At 37.7% G+C, this 23,536-nt stretch overlaps 1 protein-coding gene across 1 annotated transcript in view; it reads right to left on the reverse strand.

Annotated features, from left to right (window-relative positions):
• pcsk2 (proprotein convertase subtilisin/kexin type 2) overlaps positions 1-23,536 on the reverse strand; it is a 78,358-nt gene that overhangs the window by 4,559 nt on the left and 50,263 nt on the right. The window contains exons 7-11 of the mRNA XM_020921405.2: positions 23,050-23,138; positions 20,829-21,004; positions 13,717-13,932; positions 8,417-8,517; positions 2,265-2,492 (exon numbers count right to left, since the gene is read on the reverse strand). Coding sequence (XP_020777064.1) covers positions 2,265-2,492; positions 8,417-8,517; positions 13,717-13,932; positions 20,829-21,004; positions 23,050-23,138 — 810 coding nt within the window. The remainder of the gene's footprint in view (positions 1-2,264; positions 2,493-8,416; positions 8,518-13,716; positions 13,933-20,828; positions 21,005-23,049; positions 23,139-23,536) is intronic.

Consider the following 23,536-nt stretch of genomic DNA (forward strand, 5'->3'; position numbering starts at 1 on the left):
AGGGCGCGGGGTGAGAGATGCCTCTGAAGGGCAGGGCCAGGCCAGATCCAAAGCAGATCCGCCGTGGAGCTGTGTGTGCTAGCATCGCTGATAATGACAAGTTCTCCTCCAGCTACGCAAACTGCAGCCAGCCAGCGCGCACGCTATCAGATCACTGCTGCACCCGCCACTGTGCTGTTTATTCCCTTTTACTCTGCTGATCAACACTATCATTGGAGTTGGGCCTGTTGTAATTATAGCTTTACTACAATAGAGGCAGTAGCATCCCTGCAGCGCTGCCTTGGAAACCGGCGCAAACTGGTGAGAAAAAAAATGGCAGCACGACGACAAATTACACTCAGCTTAAAATAGCATGAAGAGGGAGAAGCCACCATTAGCGGTACTTCATCAACATCAAGCGACTGCACTGGAGACGATTCTGCAAGGGGAATCTGAAAGACTAAGATGGAGTGTAAAGAGTTAGAGAAATTTGCGCTCAACTAAACACCAAAAATAAAAATATATTGCCATTCTGCACCTGCTACTGTTCTATAATACGCTGTTGGAAAAATACAGACATCTGACTATCTTGCAATCATTTCAATGACAGACAAATCTTCCATCATGTCAGTCAGACGATGCTTTTGAGGAAAGTGACAGCTGCTCGCCGAGACATGTCAAGGTAAAAACAACTCATTTTGTCTTTAAAGGGCCCATATTACACTATTTTCTGATCTATGTTATAATGTTTCCTCATAAAAACATAACTAGAGTTGTGTTTTGTTTCATTCACACATGTTTAACACACAAGATCCTGCATATTTAGACCGAGTTCTTCTCTCAAACAGAAAACACTCTGTTCTACCTTATGATGTCATGTAGTAATACAGGAAGTGCTTCACTAAACTTTATACACATTCACTAGAATCATCTGGATAATTTCAGCCCTGGAATTGCCAGTCTCTACTGAACTAAAGATAAAATGTACTGTAGCTGTTAACTTGACATTTTAAGCTTTGAAGATGTAGACAGCCTAATAATAACTGGTTACGCAACCATGTGTGAATGATACAACTCCACGTATGTTTTTGAGGAGGTAACAAGTAAAGTATTGTAATATTGTATTGTAATTGTATTAAGTATTGTGTATTTAGGTTTTGCGTCTACGTCACAAAGGTTTATTTTTTTTCTGCCACCATGTTGGAGGTCAAACTATATCTATCCCGCCCTTCCCTTTCCACCGCCTGGGGTAGCTACGATTCTGATTTTGACCCCCTTTCTACCTACCCTGGCTCTTATCAGGAACAGATGTAATGGCTTGGTGATCGATAAAGATCTCATACATCTTGCTACCAAATATTTATAAGCCTCTAACCCCTTGTAACTTTTCAGTTCTTGGTTGGCATAGGTGTAGGTGTTGGTGTAATTTAGTAGTTATAAATATCTGGATATTGGAGGTTGGGCACAGAGCGAGGGTTGATTAGAGTGACAAAGCGGTCTGTCGGAATTAGATAGGGATCTATTCCACAACCTAGGAGGATGACTTTAGCATTATATCTTTCTCATGACGGCTGATCTAACGAGCTGGCAACGAGCTGTTTAAAGCAGCCATGATTAAATTGCAGTAACTGAAAAACACCTTCTGGATCAACCCCAACCTTGACCTCCAGTATGGAAGCCAAAACATTAAGTCACGTGACTGCCGCATCTCAAGCAAATCCTTAATAGGGTGTTTAGTTGCATTGCCTACTTTTCCTTGTGCTTTTGTGGTCATTTTAGCGCAGACTAGATAGATTTTCATCTTTGTGATCAAAAACGTATACAAATTTAAAGTGCTAGGTGACATCACACAAGACTGGCTGCAGGGGCGGAGTTTGGAATGTTAGACCAATCACACGCTTCCTTACACTTCCAGACTCCGCCCCTCCTTTCCCTTCACGCTCCACTTTAGTCCTCCAGGTACTGCCCAGTTTAGTTTATGTGGCTGTGGGCAGAGTTTAGATGTTTAGTCCTACTTTTAAAGAACACACAAAACTAAAACTGTAGTTTGACACTTAAATATTGAACATTCCATACCAACTCACACCTAGTGCAGTTCAGTAGACTCAACCAACAAACAGAAGTTAAACAAATAGGTGTATTTAGTTTCAGTGTAGTTAGCTCCTCCCTTCAGGCAGTTATCAGGCAGTGTCCAACAGAAATCTGACCAGAATTAAATGTTCTCTTTGCTATGGATCCTACCTGGACGACTGAGAGATTACACACACTTATTAAATTTGACTCACTGGTTTTCTTGAATGGTGCCTGCTACACAGTGGAAGCGCTCAGGAACGGTTTTCCACTCCTTGGCCATCTTGACCATGCCCCCCGCGTCCAGGACTCCATAACCGAACAGATGGTTAAACTCCAGCCCCACGCCGTTCCTCCTCCACTGGTGCACCTCGTCGTGGAGCTGGTTCCTTTTGGAGGTCAGCACGGACAGATGCTGCATGTCTCTCCAGGTCAGGTCTGGGCTGGGCGGGGCAAAGCAGCAAAAACATGGTATTAAATTCAAGAGGAAAGAAGAACACAATGCAGAAGTTACACAAGGCACCTTTAAGATCATTATTTGTGTAAGTAAGTAGTAAGTGTAAGTGTAAGTCTAAGTCTAAATATTTACTATATTTTTTCTACTGTCTAACTCTGACAGAAGTAATAGTTTGAAATTATTGTGAGTTGAATTATGAGCAAAATAACTGAAATTTTTGTCAGAATTGAGCAGCCCTCAGACAAATGGACATATCACTTTTAATATTACTTTGCTGTAGAAAAATAAACACTAAGAAATACTAGATAAATCATTATGTGAAGGTGTAAGTGTTTACCGTATTTTCAGACTATAATTCGCACTTTTTTCATGGTTTGGGTGGTTCTTTGACTTATACTCCGGTGCGACTTTCATACTAAAATTTTCACAATGACAGCCACAAGATGGTGGTCTAGACTTGTGTGCCAATATCTGCTACTCCTATTACTCCTGTGCCACTCTCACTTGGCTCTACTGCGTATGTCTCCTGCAGAAAGAGACAAAGATCCCCTAGAAAGAAAATCATATTTTGCAGATTACAAACTGCAAGTAGTGAAATATGCAGGCAAAAACAGTAAATGAGCAGCAGAAAGAAAGTTTGGAATGAGCGAGAAACTTGTGACAACCGGGAGGGTGGACCATGCAGCTGTCCTGGAAGTCAGTGGATGGATCGACAAAGCCTGGACTTCAGTGACAACTGAACTGTTCATATGTGATGTTAACTGTTAGTCTGTTGTTCTCTGTTCTGTTGTTATTACTAGAACTTGCCTTTCAGGATGAAATGTCAGGTTCCTGGTCTCTGATTTTATAAGATAAATTTCCCCCAAAAAGTATGACTTATAGTCCGATGCAATTTATATATGCTTTTTTCTGTGTGATGTATACTCCAGAGCAATTTATAGTCTGAAAAATATGACTTATAGTAAGAAAAAACTGTCATCTTGATTCTTGATGAAATTTTAAACAGTAATATAGGGTTAAATGTTGTGGACAAAAATTTAAAATGAAAATAATAGTGATCTGATCCTCAGAAGCAGGAGATAGCTTTAGCTATCCTTTAATGGATGATAAAACTATACTAAACACAAAAAAATGAAAAAAAAATAAAATATATATATATATATATATACGAAAAGAGGCAAAATGTGGACTTTTTCCTTTTCGCATATCACCCACTCCTAATTGTTAGACTGACGTCAATGTTACATTAGCAGTTTCATTTTAATGTTATTGACAAAACAAATGGAAGAACTATAACAGATTTAATGTTATGTACACATTAAAACATAAAAGCTATGACTCAGCTGTGACTCTTCTTTCCATTTGTTTTTACAGATTTGTTTGGAGCTTTTAAGAATAGTCACAATAGCCCCCAAAATGTTATGAATCAAATTTCCTGTACTAATGAAGCCTGCAGAGTAAATAACGCAATCAACACATCGCAATATCGGATTACAAATGTACAACACAATTTGATAACAATAACCAAACAACCATAAAGCCTAACCAGCTCTAAAATCACTGTGGTGCTGTTTGCAATTTGTGATCAGTCTCTCGGGGCGTTCCTGGGTCCATTTCTCCGTGTCTCCCTTCATTACCCTGGCAGTGCGCGCTGACAGCTTGGTTCTGACTCCTGCCATCATCATGCGGCTTAACTATGCCTGGGCAGTAAAAAGGCCACGCACTCTCGCTAACAGCCCCCGGAGCTGTTTGCGTGTGGACAGGGGGAGATCCTCTGCTCGCGTCAGTCACATCATTATCGTGTGTGCTCAGTAAACAGTGGGGTTTAGCACGGTACCACTCGTCAAAGCTCGTGTTTGGAGTGAGAAATGGGCTGATAGAGAAAAATACGCTGTCATTTTTTGCATTTTAATGATTTTTTTTTTAAATCTACACTGCTCTTTTTTACTGGAATAGCATAATTTATGCATCATTATTAATCAGGTTTTTTTTTTGGTTTTTTTACTTATCCATTAATACAGCAAAGGAAATGGGGAACAAATTTTCAAGGACAAAATCTATTTTCTAGTTGATTTGGCATTTCCATGTGTGGTCCATGTCTAGAAAACAAATCAATTCTTTTCGATATTTTCCAGGATTTCCAGGATGTGTGGGAAGTAGGGCTGGGTATCATTAAGAAGTTGATACAATACATACCTCGATACATAGGCCACGATACGATACATACCTTGTTTTTGTTTTTGTTGTTTTGTTTTTTTTTTATTTGTGGTGTCACCTACCTAGGGACCACAGATGGAGATTAGCATTCTAGCTATAATCTTTCATATTTACACTGCAGTGTTGTAGATGTTCATTAATATGCACTGTCCCTATTAAATAAATAAATAATAAAAATATATATAGGCCACGAGATGATACATACCTTGATACACTACGCTTTCGATTCAATATGATACATTTCAAATCGATTCGATGATGTTCAAAATAAAAATAAAGGCTAAATCATGGCTGTGATACTAAAAGTCTTTGTTAAACCAAGTTTTGTGCAAATTTAATATTAAACACATCCATTTCAATCCTCAAAACAGCGAGAATGTGAAATGTGTCACATAAAAGAGTTTACTTCCTCTAAACAAGCAACAAAACTATAGCGCTGTAACAAAATAATTTAGTAAAAATATACCGAATAAACTTTTGTCCAGTTGACAAATTGACAAATTATGCCATGGATTCTACCTGGACGACTGGGGGATTTTTTCACACAAAATAACCTTGTTTTACTAATAAACTGTGTACAGGGTGTTTCAGTAGCATTGTCTATTGTTCCTGGTGTGTAGTAGTAGTTTGTATACAAATACAGTGTGCCTTAGCTCCAATATGTACTAAAATTTAAAGTGCTAGGTGACATCACAAGACACCTGGCTGCAAGGGCAGAGTTTGGAACATTAGACCAATCACACTTTTCCTTACGCTTCCAGACCCCGCCCCTCCTTTCCCCTCATGCTCCACTTTAGTCTTCAGTTTAGTTTATGTGGTTGTGGGCAGAGTTTAGATGTTTAGTCCCACTTTTAAAGAATACACAAAACTAATACTGTAGTTTTACACTAAAATATTGAAAATTCCATACCAACTCACACCTAGTGCAGTTCAGTAGACTCAACCAACAAACAGAAACTAAATAAGTAGCTGTATTTAGTTTCAGTGTAGTTATCTCCCAGTCTCTCAATAAAAAATAATAGCTAAATTATGGCTGTGATACTAAAAGTCTTTGTTAAACCACTTCTTGTGCAAAGTTAATATGAAACACAAACATTTTAATCATCAAAACAGTGAAAATGTCAAATGTGTCGCATAAACGAGTTTCCCTTCCTCTAAACAAGCAACAAAACGGTAGCGCTGTAACAAAATTATTTAGTAAAATATACGAAAAAATACTCAATATATCGATACAGCAGCCCACGATATCGATACTGTATCATCACATTAAATAATACAATATATCGATATTTAGATATTTTTGCACACCCCTACTGGAAACCCTATCACAATTTGACAAAGCAAAGAAAGGGTTAAGCTTGTCATTCTTTTACAAATACATGAAGAAAACAACTCCTTGGAGGTTTAACGGAGTCTTTTTCTCTTTTTATAACTCTAGGATTAGAGCTGTTTGCATGTGGACAGGAGGAGATTCTCAGTTCGCGTCAGTCACATCATTATCATGTGTGCTCAGTAAACAGTAGGGCTCAGCTCAGCTCCACTCTTCAGAAATAGCCTGCTAATGCTTGTAGTGCTAAGAGTGAGAAATGGGCCCATGGAGGAAGACGCCTCCTCCTGACAAACACTCATTTGGCTGCTTTTATAACACAATGTAAAGTGCTCTTGTGTCATTAAGGATGGGGAGGAGGAGGAGGGGGTCTGTCATCCAATTGTCACGCAATGTTTTAATGGAAGTATAAAATCAATATGGTTGTGCAAACTCTTGTATCTAAGCGATCTGACTGTTTTGGAAATAGTAGATTCTGGTTTAAGATTACAGACCAGTGTAATGACATACAGCCTTTTTTGTGTGTTAGCAATACAATTAGCATAGGAATTAAATTATTGTAAATACTGTAAATATTTAATTACTAAGGAATTATGGACATGATACTCAATACCAATTCTGATATCACGATGATCATAAAAAATACTCTTTAATAGAATGTTAAACAACATTAAAGAACAAATATTATGCTTTTTTGAATTTTAAATTTTATTAATTTCTCATAATTTGTGCTTCAGAGTCCATTGTCCTGCCCTTTCTCAGAGCTCTCTCTGCCCATGACTCGTTTTGCACTGTCTCCTATTAAGTAATAGTACTTTCTTTTATATTACTATCTGGTCATCGACTTTTCAGAGCTTTTAACCATGGCTCCTATTGTCTTACAATGGAATATTGTCGTCCCTCTCTCTGCTGCTGTCAGCCACATCATTTTGGTCTAAAAATCTTAAAATATTTTTATTAACCTGCTCTCATGACCCTGGTGTTTTTATTTTGCTATTTTGTCCATTAAAAATCAAATTCTTAATACAGAGCCTGACTCCAACTTCGCCCCTATAATAGCTAATTTCATAATCGAAAATAATTTGAGTGGTGCCGAACGCCATGGGTAACCCCACACTTGCTTAGTCCACATTTTTATACAGTCTATGATCTGGAGTTACTCATGCATGTTTGAGAAATCTTCAATTGCTCAATTTCCAGCTGCCATTTTGCCAATCAACTCATGTTTTTACCGCCACCAGCATATGCCCACTGCTCTGTACTAATTTAGTTTAGTATTAGTATTTTCTTTAGCAGTGTTGGGTTGTCATTTTGGTATGAAAATAAACTGGTGATCTGCGGCTATCCATTGGAGGTGCTAACAGCTTCACTGCTCTTTGTTGTGATGACGTTTACAGCACTGTCAGCTCCCATTGGGCACCACAGGTTTTTTTTTTAATATGGAAGTCAGCGGGTTTGTTTCTTTTATTAACTCATTTTAGACAAATATTGTGATTTAAAATGCCCAAATTCTAACATAATAGTGTCATACATTATAACTATATAGCAGACACAAGCACAATAGTTCTTCTTTAAACTCATGTATTAAAAATACATGGGGTTTTGTATATTGCATTTCTCGTACCACACCACAGTGTTTTTTCACTTTTGTTTATGCGTTCAAATGAGCTCAGCAGAATGTTTCATTATGAATGCAGCTCTCTGGATCTATTTCATGCCAATATAAGAGATAAATAAAACATGAAGTCAGAGTGCACTGTATACACTGCGTCGCCTTAGTGGAGATATTAAAAGCACTATTACAAACAGGAGTCCTTGGCAGAAGCTTTGAGTGTCTGTGCTATGTGGGCGACAGCTTGAGAGATTTTTCACTTCTCTCTTAATTCCACTTCTATTTCTCATAAATAAGCCATTTGGTTAAATAATGGAGATGTGATCTTTGAAAAAAAACATTACAATTTATGATCTTAAAAGAATTTAGACACCTCTTCAGTCATAAATTGTTGGAAGCATTTCAGTTACCATTATAATTCTTTGTATTCTAATCAGAGGCTTATTATTAAGGTTCATCTGGTAAACAAACATAAGTGCACTTGTCTTTAATTATATTTTTAAAATGTGTTTGTGATAATACTATTCAGTATCTAAAAACTATTGTATCTGAATTTTACCATGATAAATAGTAACTGGCTGGGGCGTCGGACTAGGGTGGTGATGGGTGCTGTACCCAGGGCCCACAATTTTGCACTTCCTACTAAATGGTTGTAGAATCTTAATGTAAAATGGGGTGAAAGTAACAAATTATTCCGCAACAATAGTTAAAGCAAACATTCAAAATGATGATGTAAAAGCGACCCATGACTTACTTTGCTTCCAGGGCCAAAGCGAAGACTCCTGCTGCCTCTGGAGCTGCAGCTGATGTTCCAGAATGACGCAGTGTGCAGTTTCCATACAAGTCTGTGGTGGCCTATAAAACATACACACATTCATATAGCACTGTCTGAGGATGCTATCATTTTTAATACAACACTCACAGTACAATACACATGTGTGGCTTAAAGCGCACATGCATCAGGGTCCGCACACTTCAAATCCTTCTCAAGGACTTTTTCTGTGTTTTTATTATGTAATCATGGCTTCTACAAATATATTACACACTTTTTTTCTATTAAAGATGTAGTCTAACCATACCCAAAGTCCACCATGATTGACAATTAATTACACTCAGAGTCAAACACATTACTTACATTCAGATATTTTCACATATTTTATATATGCATTGCATTCTGGTGTGATTGCAATGAATATTTGGACATAGATCACACTGAATTGGAACTCAAATTAGATGAAGAACAAATATAAACCTGAACATACAGATAAAATAGAACAAAATATTCAGTGTTGACTATGTGCTGTTCTCATCTGAATGGTACTGTGTCCCTATGGGTCCGGTTATAAAACAGAAAATTACAGACACCAGTGAAGGTAATTTATAAAAGGTACAGGGTGTTTAGGGGTCCTCTCCCCCCAAAAAAATGTACAAAAGAGGCGTAATTTCCAGAATTTTAGTGTTTTTTGTTTTTTTTTGTTTTTTTTTTCAATATTCCAACTTTATACAGGGATGGCAGTATTTACCAGTCTTTATTGTTTCCAGCAAAGCAAAGGGGAAACACATTTTTAAGGATAAAATATATTTTTTCCTGGACATTTGGTGTTTTGTTGTGGGAACCCTATTGCTATTTGACAGAGCAAGGAAAGGGTTCATCTTTCCCTTCATTTACAGATACAGGAAGAAAACTCCTTGGAGGTTTGTGCCAGGATTGGCACAGATGGGGTAAGGGGTAATTTACTTTATAGCTGCCACAGTGTAATGAAAAGTTATATTTATCAATAGCTGGCATCAAGAAATAGAGGAAACATTTTTCTCTCTGAGGCCTAAAAGTACCAAAATCACATTGATATTTTGACCCATGTATTAAGATATAAATTGAATCAGGGGAAAACTGAGCCTCTGCATCCATAGTCCTTTCATTACATAAACAGAAGTGCTTTCCAGCAGCTCATATCCTCCATAACAGCCAGCAACTTTAGTTCATATATTCTGTCTAGACTATTTCTCATTCCATTTCCCACTTAATTAAAAATGATAACAGATTGAACGCAATTAGAGGGAGGGGATACCCAGGGGAGGACCCATGTCTCTGTCAACAGCCAAGGGTCATCTCCATAATCAGCTCGCCACACTGTCTTTTTTTTACACACACGTTGTGAATGCCAGTGTATATTCGGAGACTACAATCCAATCTCAGTACAAAACCATTTTACAGCATTAAGCACGAAGGTCAGGTCTGATTGTAGAGTCTGAGCTGTCTCTCTGTATGAGACGACCTACCTTTTCAGCTCGGAGTCTAGCCACAGAGCTGAGTCATACAGGTATTTGCTCAGGGAATGCCAGATATGAGTGACAATGTACCGCCAATAAGCCGTGAATTACAAATGACTCATAATAAAGGGGAGATGTACACGTTAAGGTGGAAGCACGGTGCACATCTTGTGTTGGTGTGTTTACTCTGTGTAAGGAAATAACTGAATGAAAAAAATGGATGGAATTAACATGTTTTTTTTACATTTTTGGTGAGTAATTTTACATGATACCAATTCCAGTGATAATAAAAAACATATAAACTCTTTCTTTCAATGACAGAATGTGATTTTCAACATTAAATCATAGTACTTTTCTCTCATTTGTGGTGTTATATCTGTGTAATTCCTCAGTCATCTTGGTTCCATAATGCCCCATGGGTGTACTAGTCTATGTGCTCTTATACTTCTTCTGATACAGCTCAAGCTCATTCTAACGCTATTCAGGAAAGGTTCATTCTGTCTGGTTGATGTTACTTTTTTAATATCCATACTTGCTCAAATGAATATCTAGTTTCAGTACTAGTTTTAGTATCACTTAGTATCTGATTTTCAGTACTTTTGACAACCTTAGAGGCCACATCTCAAGATAGATGTTTGCAAAAACTATCAATGAAAATGTTTGTCATTTAGGGATGTAACAATATCCGTGTCTCATGATACGATATTGTCACGGTATGAACCTCACGATACGATATTTATTGCGCTATCATGGGAAAGCTCACAATATGATGGGGAGGTTCACGATTAGGGATGTAACAATATCCAAATCTCTTGTTACAATATTTTCACGAAATACATCTCATGGTACGATATTTATTGCGATATTTTGTGGAGGCTAAACAGCTAAAACTGTTTGTCCTTTCAAAATGCCTTGACAAGACTTAATCCAAAGAACGAAGACTTAAAAGTGCTTTGAACTGTTATCTCTCCTTGTAGTCTACACTGAAATGGAGCAAAGGATCATGGTCTATGTAATCTTTTTTTAACTATTGCTCCACCATAACTCTTTATTTAAGCAAAGTGCCTTGTAATTCGATATATTGTAATGGTCCACGATATTATTGTGAGAATTTTGACGATACAATATCACAATATTTTGGTTATTGTTACATTCCTATTGCCATTTATAATAAAATTCAAACTTAAGCTTCCATATTTGTTTTACAGAAAAAGACCATGCATTTCTTTGATTGGCCTGTCAGTCACATATATCAGAACCCCAGGAGGTAAGAATGGATCCCACACTTTAGTCATTACTAATCATAAAAGCACTGGTCTGACATCGCATCAGGTTTGTGAAGTTCTAATGTATTGGATTTGTATCCTGCTTTTGTATATTTATGAAATGCAGTGCAGGAGAATGGGTGTCGTAGGCTTGCAGGCTTAGCACTGGACAGAACCAACAGCTAACTGTAACAAGAGTTCAAATAGTGCCCACGAGAGATCGCTAGATTACTCAAGCATACAGGGATGACATTTAAAACAGCTTCAGGAATGTTTTTAATGAGGGAACATTATAACTCAGTAGAAAGCTCCAAAAAGTCAATTCTGTATAATACCCCCTGTTTAAGAAAAAAAAACAAAAACATCTCTACCATTATGACATGCTTTAGTGCCAATCTCTTATCAGTGAAAGAATATAGTATATTCATAGAAGTAAAAAAGAAAATCCAGCTTGTTTTCTTGTTTATTTTTGAAAGTGTGTGACGGTGGCCATGCACGGTACAATCAAGAATCTTGTATTTCTCTGACAAAACAGCCGCTCTACCTGAAGCCTGATTAACACAGTGTTTCTCATAAAGCCCGGCACATGTTCCAGCAAAGTAATCAAGCTGTAGCTAATCCTCCACCTGAACCTCCCATTTTCACAAACACACTGAAATTACAGTGTAACAACAATCCAGGTTTTATCCCCAGGCTCATCCTCTCTCCTGAAAGAGGGCCAGCACCACAAAGAGGCAAACTGCTATTTAAGGTGCAAGCCAGGACTCAAGCCATGTCTGCCAATATGAATAGAAATGAATAGAAATGATATGTGCGGAGACTATAGCGAGTAAATATAATGCATTATGTATGAGATATCAAAATACATATTGTAAGGGGACACTGAAGATTGAGAAAATGGTATGGTTGTTTCAGAAATATGTTGTTACAGGGTCCATAGTGAATCACATTATGGTGATGTCATAGGACATAAGTATAAACATTTACAGGTAAGATTTGGTAATATAGATGAAATGCATTTGTCTTTGCTGCTCATAAACAACTTCCAAATAAGTAATGCAGCATAACTTTCTGGTGCAGTCATAGTAAAGACACATTTTTCTTTGTTTTTCATTTAGATAAACACAAAACATCGAAATATGTTGGCTTTGGTCATCTAACTGTATATTTTTCCTCTTGCAAGTTTTACTTTTTTGGACTGCCTGGATTCCATTGTGTCTATAAATAACCATGTTGCACATTTAGTTTGAAATAAGAATTCATTAATGAGTCAATCTCTCTAATTCAACTGTATGCATAGACATTAAAACTAACCTTAACAATCAAATATCAAATATTTAAAGAACAGATCCTATTATTAAAACAAAAATATGATTGTAATCGAAATGTTCATCAGAAAAAAAATTGGCAGTTAGAAATTTTCCCCGCTTCATTCAGCATTTATCATCTGTCTATCACATATTTATTTCTATGGGTATGTTACGGGCCTCGGCCCTTTGGTATTTGTTTGGTGTGCTCCCATTCTTCTCTATTTGCTTGTGTGTGTGTTATGCGATCGGTCTGCGAGCCCTGGACCCGGATGCGCGGGAGCGCCGGACACCAGACGGAGGCTGGGGGTCGGATCACTAAGGGGATTGGCTGGTCACCCTTCCGCCCCCACCAATCCACGGATGCTACCTGTGGGAGCGCGGTGTATAAAAGGACACTTTTCTACCTGTTCGGGGGTTCCCTTTTGGTTGATCCTTGGTTGATTTTTGGTTGTCTCATTTTGTTTTTCGTTAAAATGCCGGCTGTTGCCTCTGTTGATTTCTTTGAGACACCTTGTTTTTGCAGTACAACTTTAGTTAGATTTTTGTTGCGTTGTACTTACTAGGGCTCCTTAGTTTAGTAGATTATTTTGTTTTAATCCTTTTTACTTTCCCCACAACTTTCTGTGTTTTTTCCCCTACACTGTAAATAATAAATTCACAATTTTTAGTTAAACCTTAAACATATAGTTTTTTTGTTTTTTTTTATTGTTACTTCCCTTTCTTCCCTAGTAAAGGAGACGTAACAAGGTATTTCTAAATATCTTCTTGAAAAACATGCCTTCTTACTTTAAACTGAGTCACCTTTCCACAGATCTGGCTATTTTAAAGAGGTGGTATTACACTTCAATGGGATATTTATTGCTTACAAAAAACATATTTGGATCACATTATTATGTTATGTCTTTTATCATTATTGTACAGCTAACCATAAGGAGGATTCAAATAGCGACTGAGAGAGATCGCTAGATTACTCAAGCATACATAGATAACATATAACCTCTTCAGGCATGTTTTTGATGAGGGAACAACATTATAACATGGTAGAATGGTCCAAAAAGTCAATTTTGGGGCATAGGCAGCACAGAAAATAATGTCAAATGGGTGTGAAGAGGGGGAAGGGAGATTCAGGTTTTTTATGTTATGAGTGTTTTTTGTTCTTATGACATCAAAATAAAGAGATGACATATTTTTCTATATTTCTGACTCACCACGCCTGCCTCGGGGTTCCTCTTCCTCCCGTTGCTGAAAGTGGAGGCCAGAGTAGAGGAGCAGCTCTCATCGTACAGAGCTGTTCTTCCGTCGTTGATGGCAGAGTTGATGGAGATGGTCCACATGCTGGAGGCGTATCCATCGCAGTTACAGTCGTCATAGCTACCCCCGTCTCCTGAAGCCCACACGTAGATGCTGCCTTTACCTCCACGGCCCTAAAATCACATCACAAAGATGACAGTGGAATCAGATAGGGGTAATTGTGCCTGGAGGTGTTCTCTTGAAATTTTGATGACGTTTAAAATAATTGTCCGATTTTATCAAAATACTGGAGAGGAGAGACTGTCTTTTTTAATTAGATTTTGAAAGAGACAAGCGCTTTATCTTCTTTTTATGAGGCTGATTTGAAGGGGTAGCATATAACTTTTCAGGAGGAGGGTCTGACGTGTGCTTGTTTCCATGGAAAGGTTGAATGTTCCACAGTTTGGCAGTTAATAGGGCCATAGGAATAATTGCAATCAAATCGAAATTGCAATTTGAATGGGCAATTATGAAATCTCCACAAACAACAACACACCCTGTCTTACCCTTCTGCATAAAAACTGTTAACCCTGTAGTTTAGGTCTGTACATACAGATTCTGAAACGTGATTCTTGTATTAGTTTGGCAGTTCATATTTCTGTCTTTGTGTTTTAACAGAATCTTAATATTAAAACATAAATTGCTAATCTCACCATGCCCAGAAATTTAATCAGGTATTTAACAAACGCCAAAAATGTAACTTATCGCAGATCTGATTTGGAACTGACTGGTGCCATTACCTGCTTGTCTCCATGGTGAAAGATATGTTTATTGCCATACTGTGAAAAATTGCAGGCAAAGCAATAACATCTCCATGGAGACAAGCAGGTGGTAGAATGTTACTAGCCAGGCTGGCGCCACCTAGTGCCTTTACTCAATTTCATTTATCTGCAGCGACTAGCGGCAGGCTAACTACTATGGTCATTGACATGCACTAACCTAGCACCAGTGAGCTCTGCAAATACAAGGACTGGATGAAATATTTTAAAAAGTGTCTCCACACGTCTCCAACACTTTGTCCAAAATTCCAAACTATCCCTTTAAAGGTGAAACATATGACATTTCTATTGAAGGGTTCGCCACATACATTCTGTGTTGACAACGATTCCTGAGATTGAGGATTTAAAGCCGGAACAAAGAGAATGTTTGGTGAATTTTATCAAGGGGAAAGACGTTATTATCCTTCTTCCTATGGAATTTTGAGAAGAGCTTAATATACTGGTTAGCCCCGTTAGTGGCACATTACATACGTCACAACCAAATAGCAGCGATTGGTTAAATTTTAAAAAGTACCCGTGAACAACTTCTAATGCTTTGAGGTCAGACGGTTTCCACAAAGTCAAACTGACTGATGAATCACGCTACATAGTGCACCTTTAATGGTATCTTGTACATTTCAAAAAACAGAAAATCTAATAAATATTGTTCATTAAGGGTCCTATATTATGCTAATTTGACTCTAGTGAGCCTGGAGTTGTGTTTTGTTTCATTCACACATGTTTGAGTAATTCTTTATTTTTAGTCTGTCTGTATCTCCAAACCTCGAAATGCTCTGTTCCACCTTGTGATGTCATGAAGCTGTACTTTTCAAGTTAACAGCTACTTTTACCTTTTGTTCAGCAGAGAGCTAAAATTATCTAAATGATTCCAGTGAATGTGTATGGAGTGTAAAAACAGAGTGGAGCATTACTGTATTACCACATGATATCACAAAGAGGAACAGAGTGTTTTCTGTTTGAGAGAAGAACTCATCCAAAATTTGCAGGGTTTGTGTGTTAAACATGTGTGAATGAAACAAAACACAACTCCGGGTATGTTTTTGATGAGGAAACAACATTATAACATAGATCAGAAAATAGCATAATAATATTAATATTATTGTAGCTCTCAGAAAAACAGAACCTAGTCGTGAGCAGCCTCTTCTTCAGCTGATGCACCTGTTTCCCCATTGCACAAAGGATCAAATGGAACAGAAGTGCCCTCAATGCGTGTATTTATGTATCCTAATTGAATTGCAAAGAGATGTTTCAAAATCCTTCAGGTCGCCCATTGGCTCAAGGCTCTCTCCCATTGCTCAGCCCAAACAAAGTGCTTTCATTCGGCCTGCAAAATTGGCCTATTCATTTCTCCTATCTAATGAAAATTTTATAACCTCGCAATTATACTTGAAAATGTACGCTCCATATTGAGTTACACAATATCCTAATTATTTTTGACCTCACAAGACCTCAGAGTGGAGAATGTAGGAGATAGTGTTAATTCTGTGGACTGATATACTGTATGTTACCCACTGTTTTTGTCAATGTAGTACTGATTAAAAATTATTATAAATGAAATAAGAACTAATCAGCTACCTTCTTGTTTCCTTGGAGATGTTTTTGCTTTGCCTGGAATGTTCCATAGTATGACATTAAACATTTCCATCTAGAATTTATTCATTACAGGTGTTTCTATTGCTCAAAAATACTTTTATTTTGATTTGTTTATTTATTTAATAGGGACAGTGCATATTAATGAACATCTACAACATCGCAGTGTAAATATGCCTGATTATAGCAAGACTGCTAATTTCTATCTGTAGTCCTTAGGCAGGTAACACAAATTTAAACAAAGCAAAAACAAGTAACAAATCTATACTAAAAGTCTCCACAAGTCTGTTTTTTCTTTAGCCACTCTTTTAAGTAGGACTTGAGGGTGGCAAGAGTTGAAGTTTCTCTTATTGATAGTGGCAGACTGTTCCAAAATTTTGTGCCTCTGACTGAGAGCACACATTGTCCAAATGTGGAGCGTCTGTGTGTACAGTACAGTAATTCTTTCTGTGAATAGGTGTGACACTCCACAGATCTGTAGTGTAATGATAGGTTTAATCTATACTGTGGAACATTCTAGACAAAGCAATAACAAGGACCATGGAGACAAACATGTGGCGGACCCTCCAATAGAAATGTAACACAGTGCTTTAAAGGAACAGTCTGGAATTTTGGACATAGGACCTCATTTCCTAGTGAGCCAGAGTGTTGGAGACGTGTGAAGACACTTTTTTAAATATTCCTTCCAGTCCTTGTATTTGCAGAGGTCGCTGGTGCGAGGCTAGTGCATGTTAATGGCCATAGTTAGCCTGCCACTAAAAACAGTCTTACCCACTCCACAAAACACCCGATGCAAATCTATTATTACACCAGACTGTTAATGTGAATGTCTGTGTTGATAGAATAATGTTTGAAATAAATGTAACCTTGCATCGCATGAATCGTCGCATGTTGAGGGACTATTTTCTCATTTATCAATCCACCACTGTCAAGCTTTCTATCAGGAAGTACAACTTGCTGCTGCTCCTCAGACATAAATCCTTCAAATGCAAGGTTGGTTTTACTTCTAAAATTCTTCTGTCAACACAGACATTCACATCGATAGTCTAGCGTTATAATTGTTTTGCCTCGGGTGCTTTGTGGAGTGGGTAAGACTGTTTTTAGTGGCAGGCTAACTATGGCCATTGACATGAACTAGCCTAGCACCAGTGACCTCTGCAAATACAAGGACTGGATGGAATATTCAAAAAAGTGTCTCCACACGTCTCCAACACTCTGGCTCACTAGGAAAAGAGGCCTTATGTCCAAAATTCCCAACTGTCCCTTTAAAGTTTGGTGGGTTTCAGATGACTTCACAAACTTCTATTGACCAATAATATTAAATACTAAAATTAAATACTGTTCTAGGGTCTAGTTACTCATAGAAATGACCAGGTTCAATATTTGTGTGTTTATGACAAAGTACTATGTTATTAATAGGAAAAGCTGTCTCTTGTCCCCTGGGAGCATGACATCTAAAACCCACCAACTGATACTTAGCTGTTGATAGCTTCACATCCCCAGAGAATGTTGATGACAACTGTAAACTCTGCTCTGTCTGAAGCTCTGTTAGACTTTAATCTGAACTGCATTTTAACACAATCAGACCATAAAAAACTGACTTCACAATGTACTGTTTGAAAAGCAGGTTTTTAATTGTATTTGTGGTACTGAACCATTTCCTTAGTATCACAATCGATTTTGAAATTTGAAGTATCGCATCAACACTCCTGGATGTCAAAATGAACACAGGTGAATAATAATTGCCTATTTAGTTACATTTAAATTGGCATTACAGTTCATAATCTGCCTGGCTGCGGGTTGTCTCTCCTTTGCCTCGGACAGGTCATTCTGGAGCAGTCCACACCTGCCCACAGAGCTCGCCGTGAATGATGATTAATCAAGCAGGTAATTGGCAGAGGCACCGTTAGCATGGCAACTCTGAAAGTGAGGGGGCGTGGGGAGACAGATAATGTGTGTCTGTGTGTGTGTGTGTGTGTGTATGTGTGTGCATGTCCTTCAGACTGATAATGTTAAAGCACTATTCAGCATGTGTCCGGGGGAGACAGTTCACCTTTCCAGACTGTCCTTGAGCAAGGCACTGGTAAATGTGTGATTAGTTGTGAAGGCTTAAAAAGAGCAGTTATTCTCAGTTTCCATTTATAACATTTGTACATTTGTGAATAATCGTAATCATAGCTATAATATAACCCAATGACCACATTAAAACAATAGCAGTAACATTAATTAATTAATAATTAATAATAATAATTAATTAATGTTACTACTACTATTGTGGATCAATATAGTTGTAAATGACAAGAAATTTATTCCACTACTATTATATTTATTCCACCACTGTCAGATTCTTGTGAAACACACCATTTTAAGTTTTGAAAACCTGATAATATATGCAAATATTTGTCTGCTGTTTAAGACCGTTCATGCTTCTACTGCTCCTCCAGTAAAACAGTTTGTTTCTCTGAGCTCTGAAACCACCTCCCGAGCCACTCGATTCACTGTGCGCAGCGAGGGCAGGATCCAAAAATGCAAGACAGCATTTGGAAACTCAGCCTTTTCGTCCGTCAGTAGCATATGTAACCAACAGCGCTGATTACATGTACAAACTAGAAAAGCACTCAGAGAGCGCAGACCTCTGCCAAGGACTACCCCCATTTTTTATATAAATTGCGATAAAATCAGTCTTCTGGATCAGATCCGGATCAGCCTTTGGAATATGAAAGAGGATCCCATTGTCCATCCCTGAGTCAAATTTCATGGGGTTTGGTCAATAATTAACCGAGATATTGAGAAACAAAATTTTTGGCCCCATTTACCACAATGTTAACTAAAATTTCAAAGTGATCCAGAATCCAGGATTTCCTCCGGATCACCCCCAAAATGAAATCAGTTCTTCCTTTTCACATTTCCAACAAATCCTGAAAATTTTATCAAAATCGGTCAATAACTTTTTGAGTTATGTTGCTAACAGACAAACAAACAAACAAACAAACAAACAGACAAACACCGGCAAAAACATAACCTCCTTGGCACTTTCTCACGCCTAGCGAAAAAGTGGATCCTATCAAACCAAACCTGCACCCATAATGTGGACTGACGAGTGTCTGGAGAGAGTGTGATGTTCTGGAGTGAATGAACTGAATGATAATGTTGAGGATGATGTTTTTAAGATGCTGAGAGAACTGGGTGTGAATGATGATACAGAATTGTTATGATGCTCCGCACATTATAAAGATCATTACAAATCTTTGTATGTTTGATTTTATGAACTATAACATCACCCTGCCCAGGGACGACAGGTGGAAATGAGCACTGGCGATACAACCTGGTATGACTCATCTCTCCTGTTAAGGTTAATGTATATTGTGCACTGTCCCTGTCTCATTAAATAAATAAAAAATAAATGTAAGCTTAAACCAGTGATGGAAGTACTGAAAATTTGCATATGTATCCAATTACAAGTGCTGTCAAAAAAGTACTGAAGTAAAGAAAATACGATGAGAAACACGACTCAGAGAGTACTAATTATGAATGACTTTTTAATGATTATTTTTCGAAAAATTCCATACTTTCCACCCCTGCCTAAAACCATAACAAACCAGGGCTATTTGCAAACTAAAGGCCACCACACACTACTGGAGAATTTGCCCGATTTAGGCTGCGATTTGCTTCTCCCTGAGTTCGGGAGGCATGAACATACTTTGTTTCTTCATATGCAATTTTGTAGCCTCTGCGCTCCTCGTGTGTGCAGTGTCTGTGCGATTCTGAGCTGCTCTTTAATATCATAACCACCAAACATCAGCAACACTATGGCAACAGCCAATAAAACAGAGCATCAGGGGCAGTCGGAGTGATGACACAAGACAATATGCAAGATACAACCTCAGGAAATAGCGAAAATAATTATTACTCACCTCTCATAACATTATAAATTTAAACCACATTATCTCATCCACATTATCCATAGAATTTGTCCTCCACAAATAATGACCCCAGTCCACAAAACACTGATATTAATCCAGGTTGATGAGTTCTTTAAAAGTAAAAAGGCAAGAGTAGTTCCTTGTCTGTATATTTTTACATCCACACAGCGCGTATCGGGGTAAAGCTGCAGATTAGCGATAGTGACTTCCTGTGTACTTTATCTCCTGCCTTCTGTGCATTAAAAATCGTGTATCTGAAGTTTTGCATCATATTTCACAAATAATAATAACACGGTGTCTTGCATCTAAAATAAAAGTGCAGTGCTCTGATCTTTTGAACACTTGAGAGTCTTAAAGCAAATGGTTTAACTCTAGACAGGAAACAGCAGACGAAAGTGTGTTCAAAACTTTAGCCTGTGGTACGCAGCTATATCCCAAAACAGACTTCACAATCAGAGATTTAAAAGATTCTCCTTGTGTCTGTGATGTGCGCTTTTTGTCACATATTTTAAAAGCGCTTAAGACCAAAAAATCCTCTAGTGTGTGGTGGTCTTTAGATATTCAATTTGGATCATATTATCCCTACGAACTCAAATGACTATCACAAAGTCAACACACTCCACTAACAGAAATCCATTTCCACAGTCCTGCTTATTACCTGCCATGCTTTACTCCTTTATATATATGTGTGTGTTATTATATAGAAGTGTGGAGGTGTCAGGTGCGATGTGGCCTTACCTTGTTGACTCCATCGGCCATAGCCTGCAGGGTGAGCTCTCGGGGCCCGTCCACAGTCTTGCCGTCGTCCGTGGGGCCCCAGCTGGCACTGTAGATGTCAATAACCTGAGGCATGTGGCTGATGGACGAAGCCTCAATGATGTCAGTCATGAAGGGCTGGTCCAGCATACGGATGCCTATAGCGAAACAGCAAGAAAAAAAGGAGCTGGTGGTTTCAGATTCTATAACGTGATGATGCCATACTGCCAGGTGGAGGGCAAGAGTCAGTTTTCGCTATTTTTACATTGTAGTTTGACATGAAATTTCTGAAAGGTGAATTCACTAATATTGAACCTGATCATTATTTCTATTAGAGACTAGACCCCATAGAATGTAAATGTGAAAGGACAGAGCTAACCCACTAGTCATCACATTTCAAAAAGTAAATGAGTATGAGGGTGCTTCAGGCTTCATTTACTCTGACTTTACTTTAAAAGCTGTCACCGCTCCCTCTGTAACTGCTACCACATGGTCCATTAGTTAATTTCTAATTGTAATATAAAACTCGGCTCCAAATTTGTCCCTACAACTGCTAGCCCTGTGAGGTTCATTTGGCTGGAGCCGAATGCAATTAGAACTAGGTTTGGGCGATGTGGCAAAAAATCAATCATGTTTTTTTGTTGATCAGTCTCAGTTATTTTCTAAAACTAAATGGTTTTGGTATTGATTTTCAGAACATAAATAAGGCAGACTTTTAATCAGTGCCATTTAACATTAAACATGTACTGTAAAATTGGATTACTTGGACAATCCTAGTTAGAACTCCAGGGTGGTTGTGTGTGTAGCAAGGAAGTGGCAATAATGAGTATGGCTATAATGCAATATCTAGTGTCACATTAATTGAATTGTATGCTCTATAATGTGTTGTTTAGTTGCAGCAGTATGCTGAAAAAGCCATTAACTACAAAGACCATGATTCTTTGTTTCAGTTCATCCAACATGAAGAAATTATTGTATCTGTGCAAAAGCTTGACTGTTTGAATTTTCTCTATCAAAAAGTACAGTTGTTTCCTTGTGAATAAAGGCGTGTTGTTATGATAGATCATTGCTTTTATTGCTTTAACTACAATGTTCCACAATATGGCATTGAACTTCTTGAATTTCTATATCCATGGAGACAAGCAGTGTAAAGCTGCGTAAAGGCGAGCCCACTCACAATAAGAATGCATACTTTTGGTTTTTGTTTTTTTGCAATAAAGTCACCTGTAAAGGAAAAAATGTTATAGAGATATATTTAATGCCATACAGTGGAACATTCCAGGCAATGCAATAGGATATCGATAACTTTTCCTGTAATAAATAATAACTATTAGCTGTTGATTGAGAATGAAAAGCATAATCCTTGCTTTAAATACATTTTTAATATTAGACAAGAAACATCAGTGGATTGCAAAGACCATTTATAGAGCAAGTCTCTTAAAACAATATTATGAATCTACACACTGATATTACCCCATGGGCTTAATACTACAATAATACCACATCAAACATTAAAGAGTCCATATTACACGATTTTCTATCTATGATCACAAACAGACCTGGAGTTTTGTTTTGTTTCATTCATGCATGTTTAACACACAAATTCTGCATAATAAGGCTGAGTTCTCCTCTTAACAAAAAATGTAAACTAAATATCACTTCATGACATCACAAGGTAGAACAGAACATTTTAACTTTGGAGATATAGGCAGACTAATAATAATGATTTATGATGATGTGTGAATAAAACAAAACAGAACTCCAGGTATATTTTTGATGAGGAAACATTCTAACATGGCTTAAAGCTCAAGAGAGTCAATTTCGACCTTTAACAGCACCCGTAAATGTAAGAAGGGATGGAAAATTACCAGCAGCAGTCAAACGAAACCGTCAATACATCTTCCCTTGTCATTACAACTCGCCTCGCTACTGTAGTGTGGCAAATTTCAAGCAAAATCAATGGAGCAGACCCAGGAGCTGTCTGGATTAATAACAGTGTTGTATGTGGACTCTGTCTGACCTGTGGCGTTTGCATCGATATAACTATATGCTTGAATAGGAACAATAGCAATCCTCTGTAATTGCCTATATTTTCCAGAAGTGTCATACAATGTCTCATCCTCTATCACCAAAACAGCTATTTGCTAACACTGCTGCTACTTCTCATTGTCATTCCCTTCACTGTCCAGATAGAGACACGCACCTGCTACCATGGAGTTGTATGCGACTCCCACTCCACAGATGTTGTTGTTGGCAGCAGCTGATACCTCTCCTGCGCACCGTGTACCGTGACTGGGGAGAGAAAAACAAAAAAACTATGATAAGAGGATATGCATGGATTACAATAGAGTGAGAGGAGATAAGGTTCGGGATGAGATAAGCAGAGATTTTTTGAAAAGTGTCTCAGTTCTTAATAGTCTGATTTTTGGCTTTTCACAGTGGTAAATCAATACAAATTTACATAATCTGCTGTTTTGTTATGCTACCTGGGTGTCTGTGCAGTTTTAACACAAAAATGCTCTACGTTAAAATGCATTTGAGAGCACATTTCAGTTTTTCAAGAGTCTACTTTAAAGTACACTTCTGAGTATTACTTGTTAACGTATTTAGATCATCATGTTACATTGTTATACTTTTGAAAATGCTATATTCGCCAAAAACACGCTAATGAATTCCACTAAATCAATTAT

This window comes from Boleophthalmus pectinirostris, unplaced genomic scaffold, assembly GCF_026225935.1.
Source record: "Boleophthalmus pectinirostris isolate CB_2022bp ecotype Guang Dong unplaced genomic scaffold, ASM2622593v1 HiC_scaffold_5, whole genome shotgun sequence".
NCBI lineage: Eukaryota > Metazoa > Chordata > Actinopteri > Gobiiformes > Gobiidae > Boleophthalmus > Boleophthalmus pectinirostris.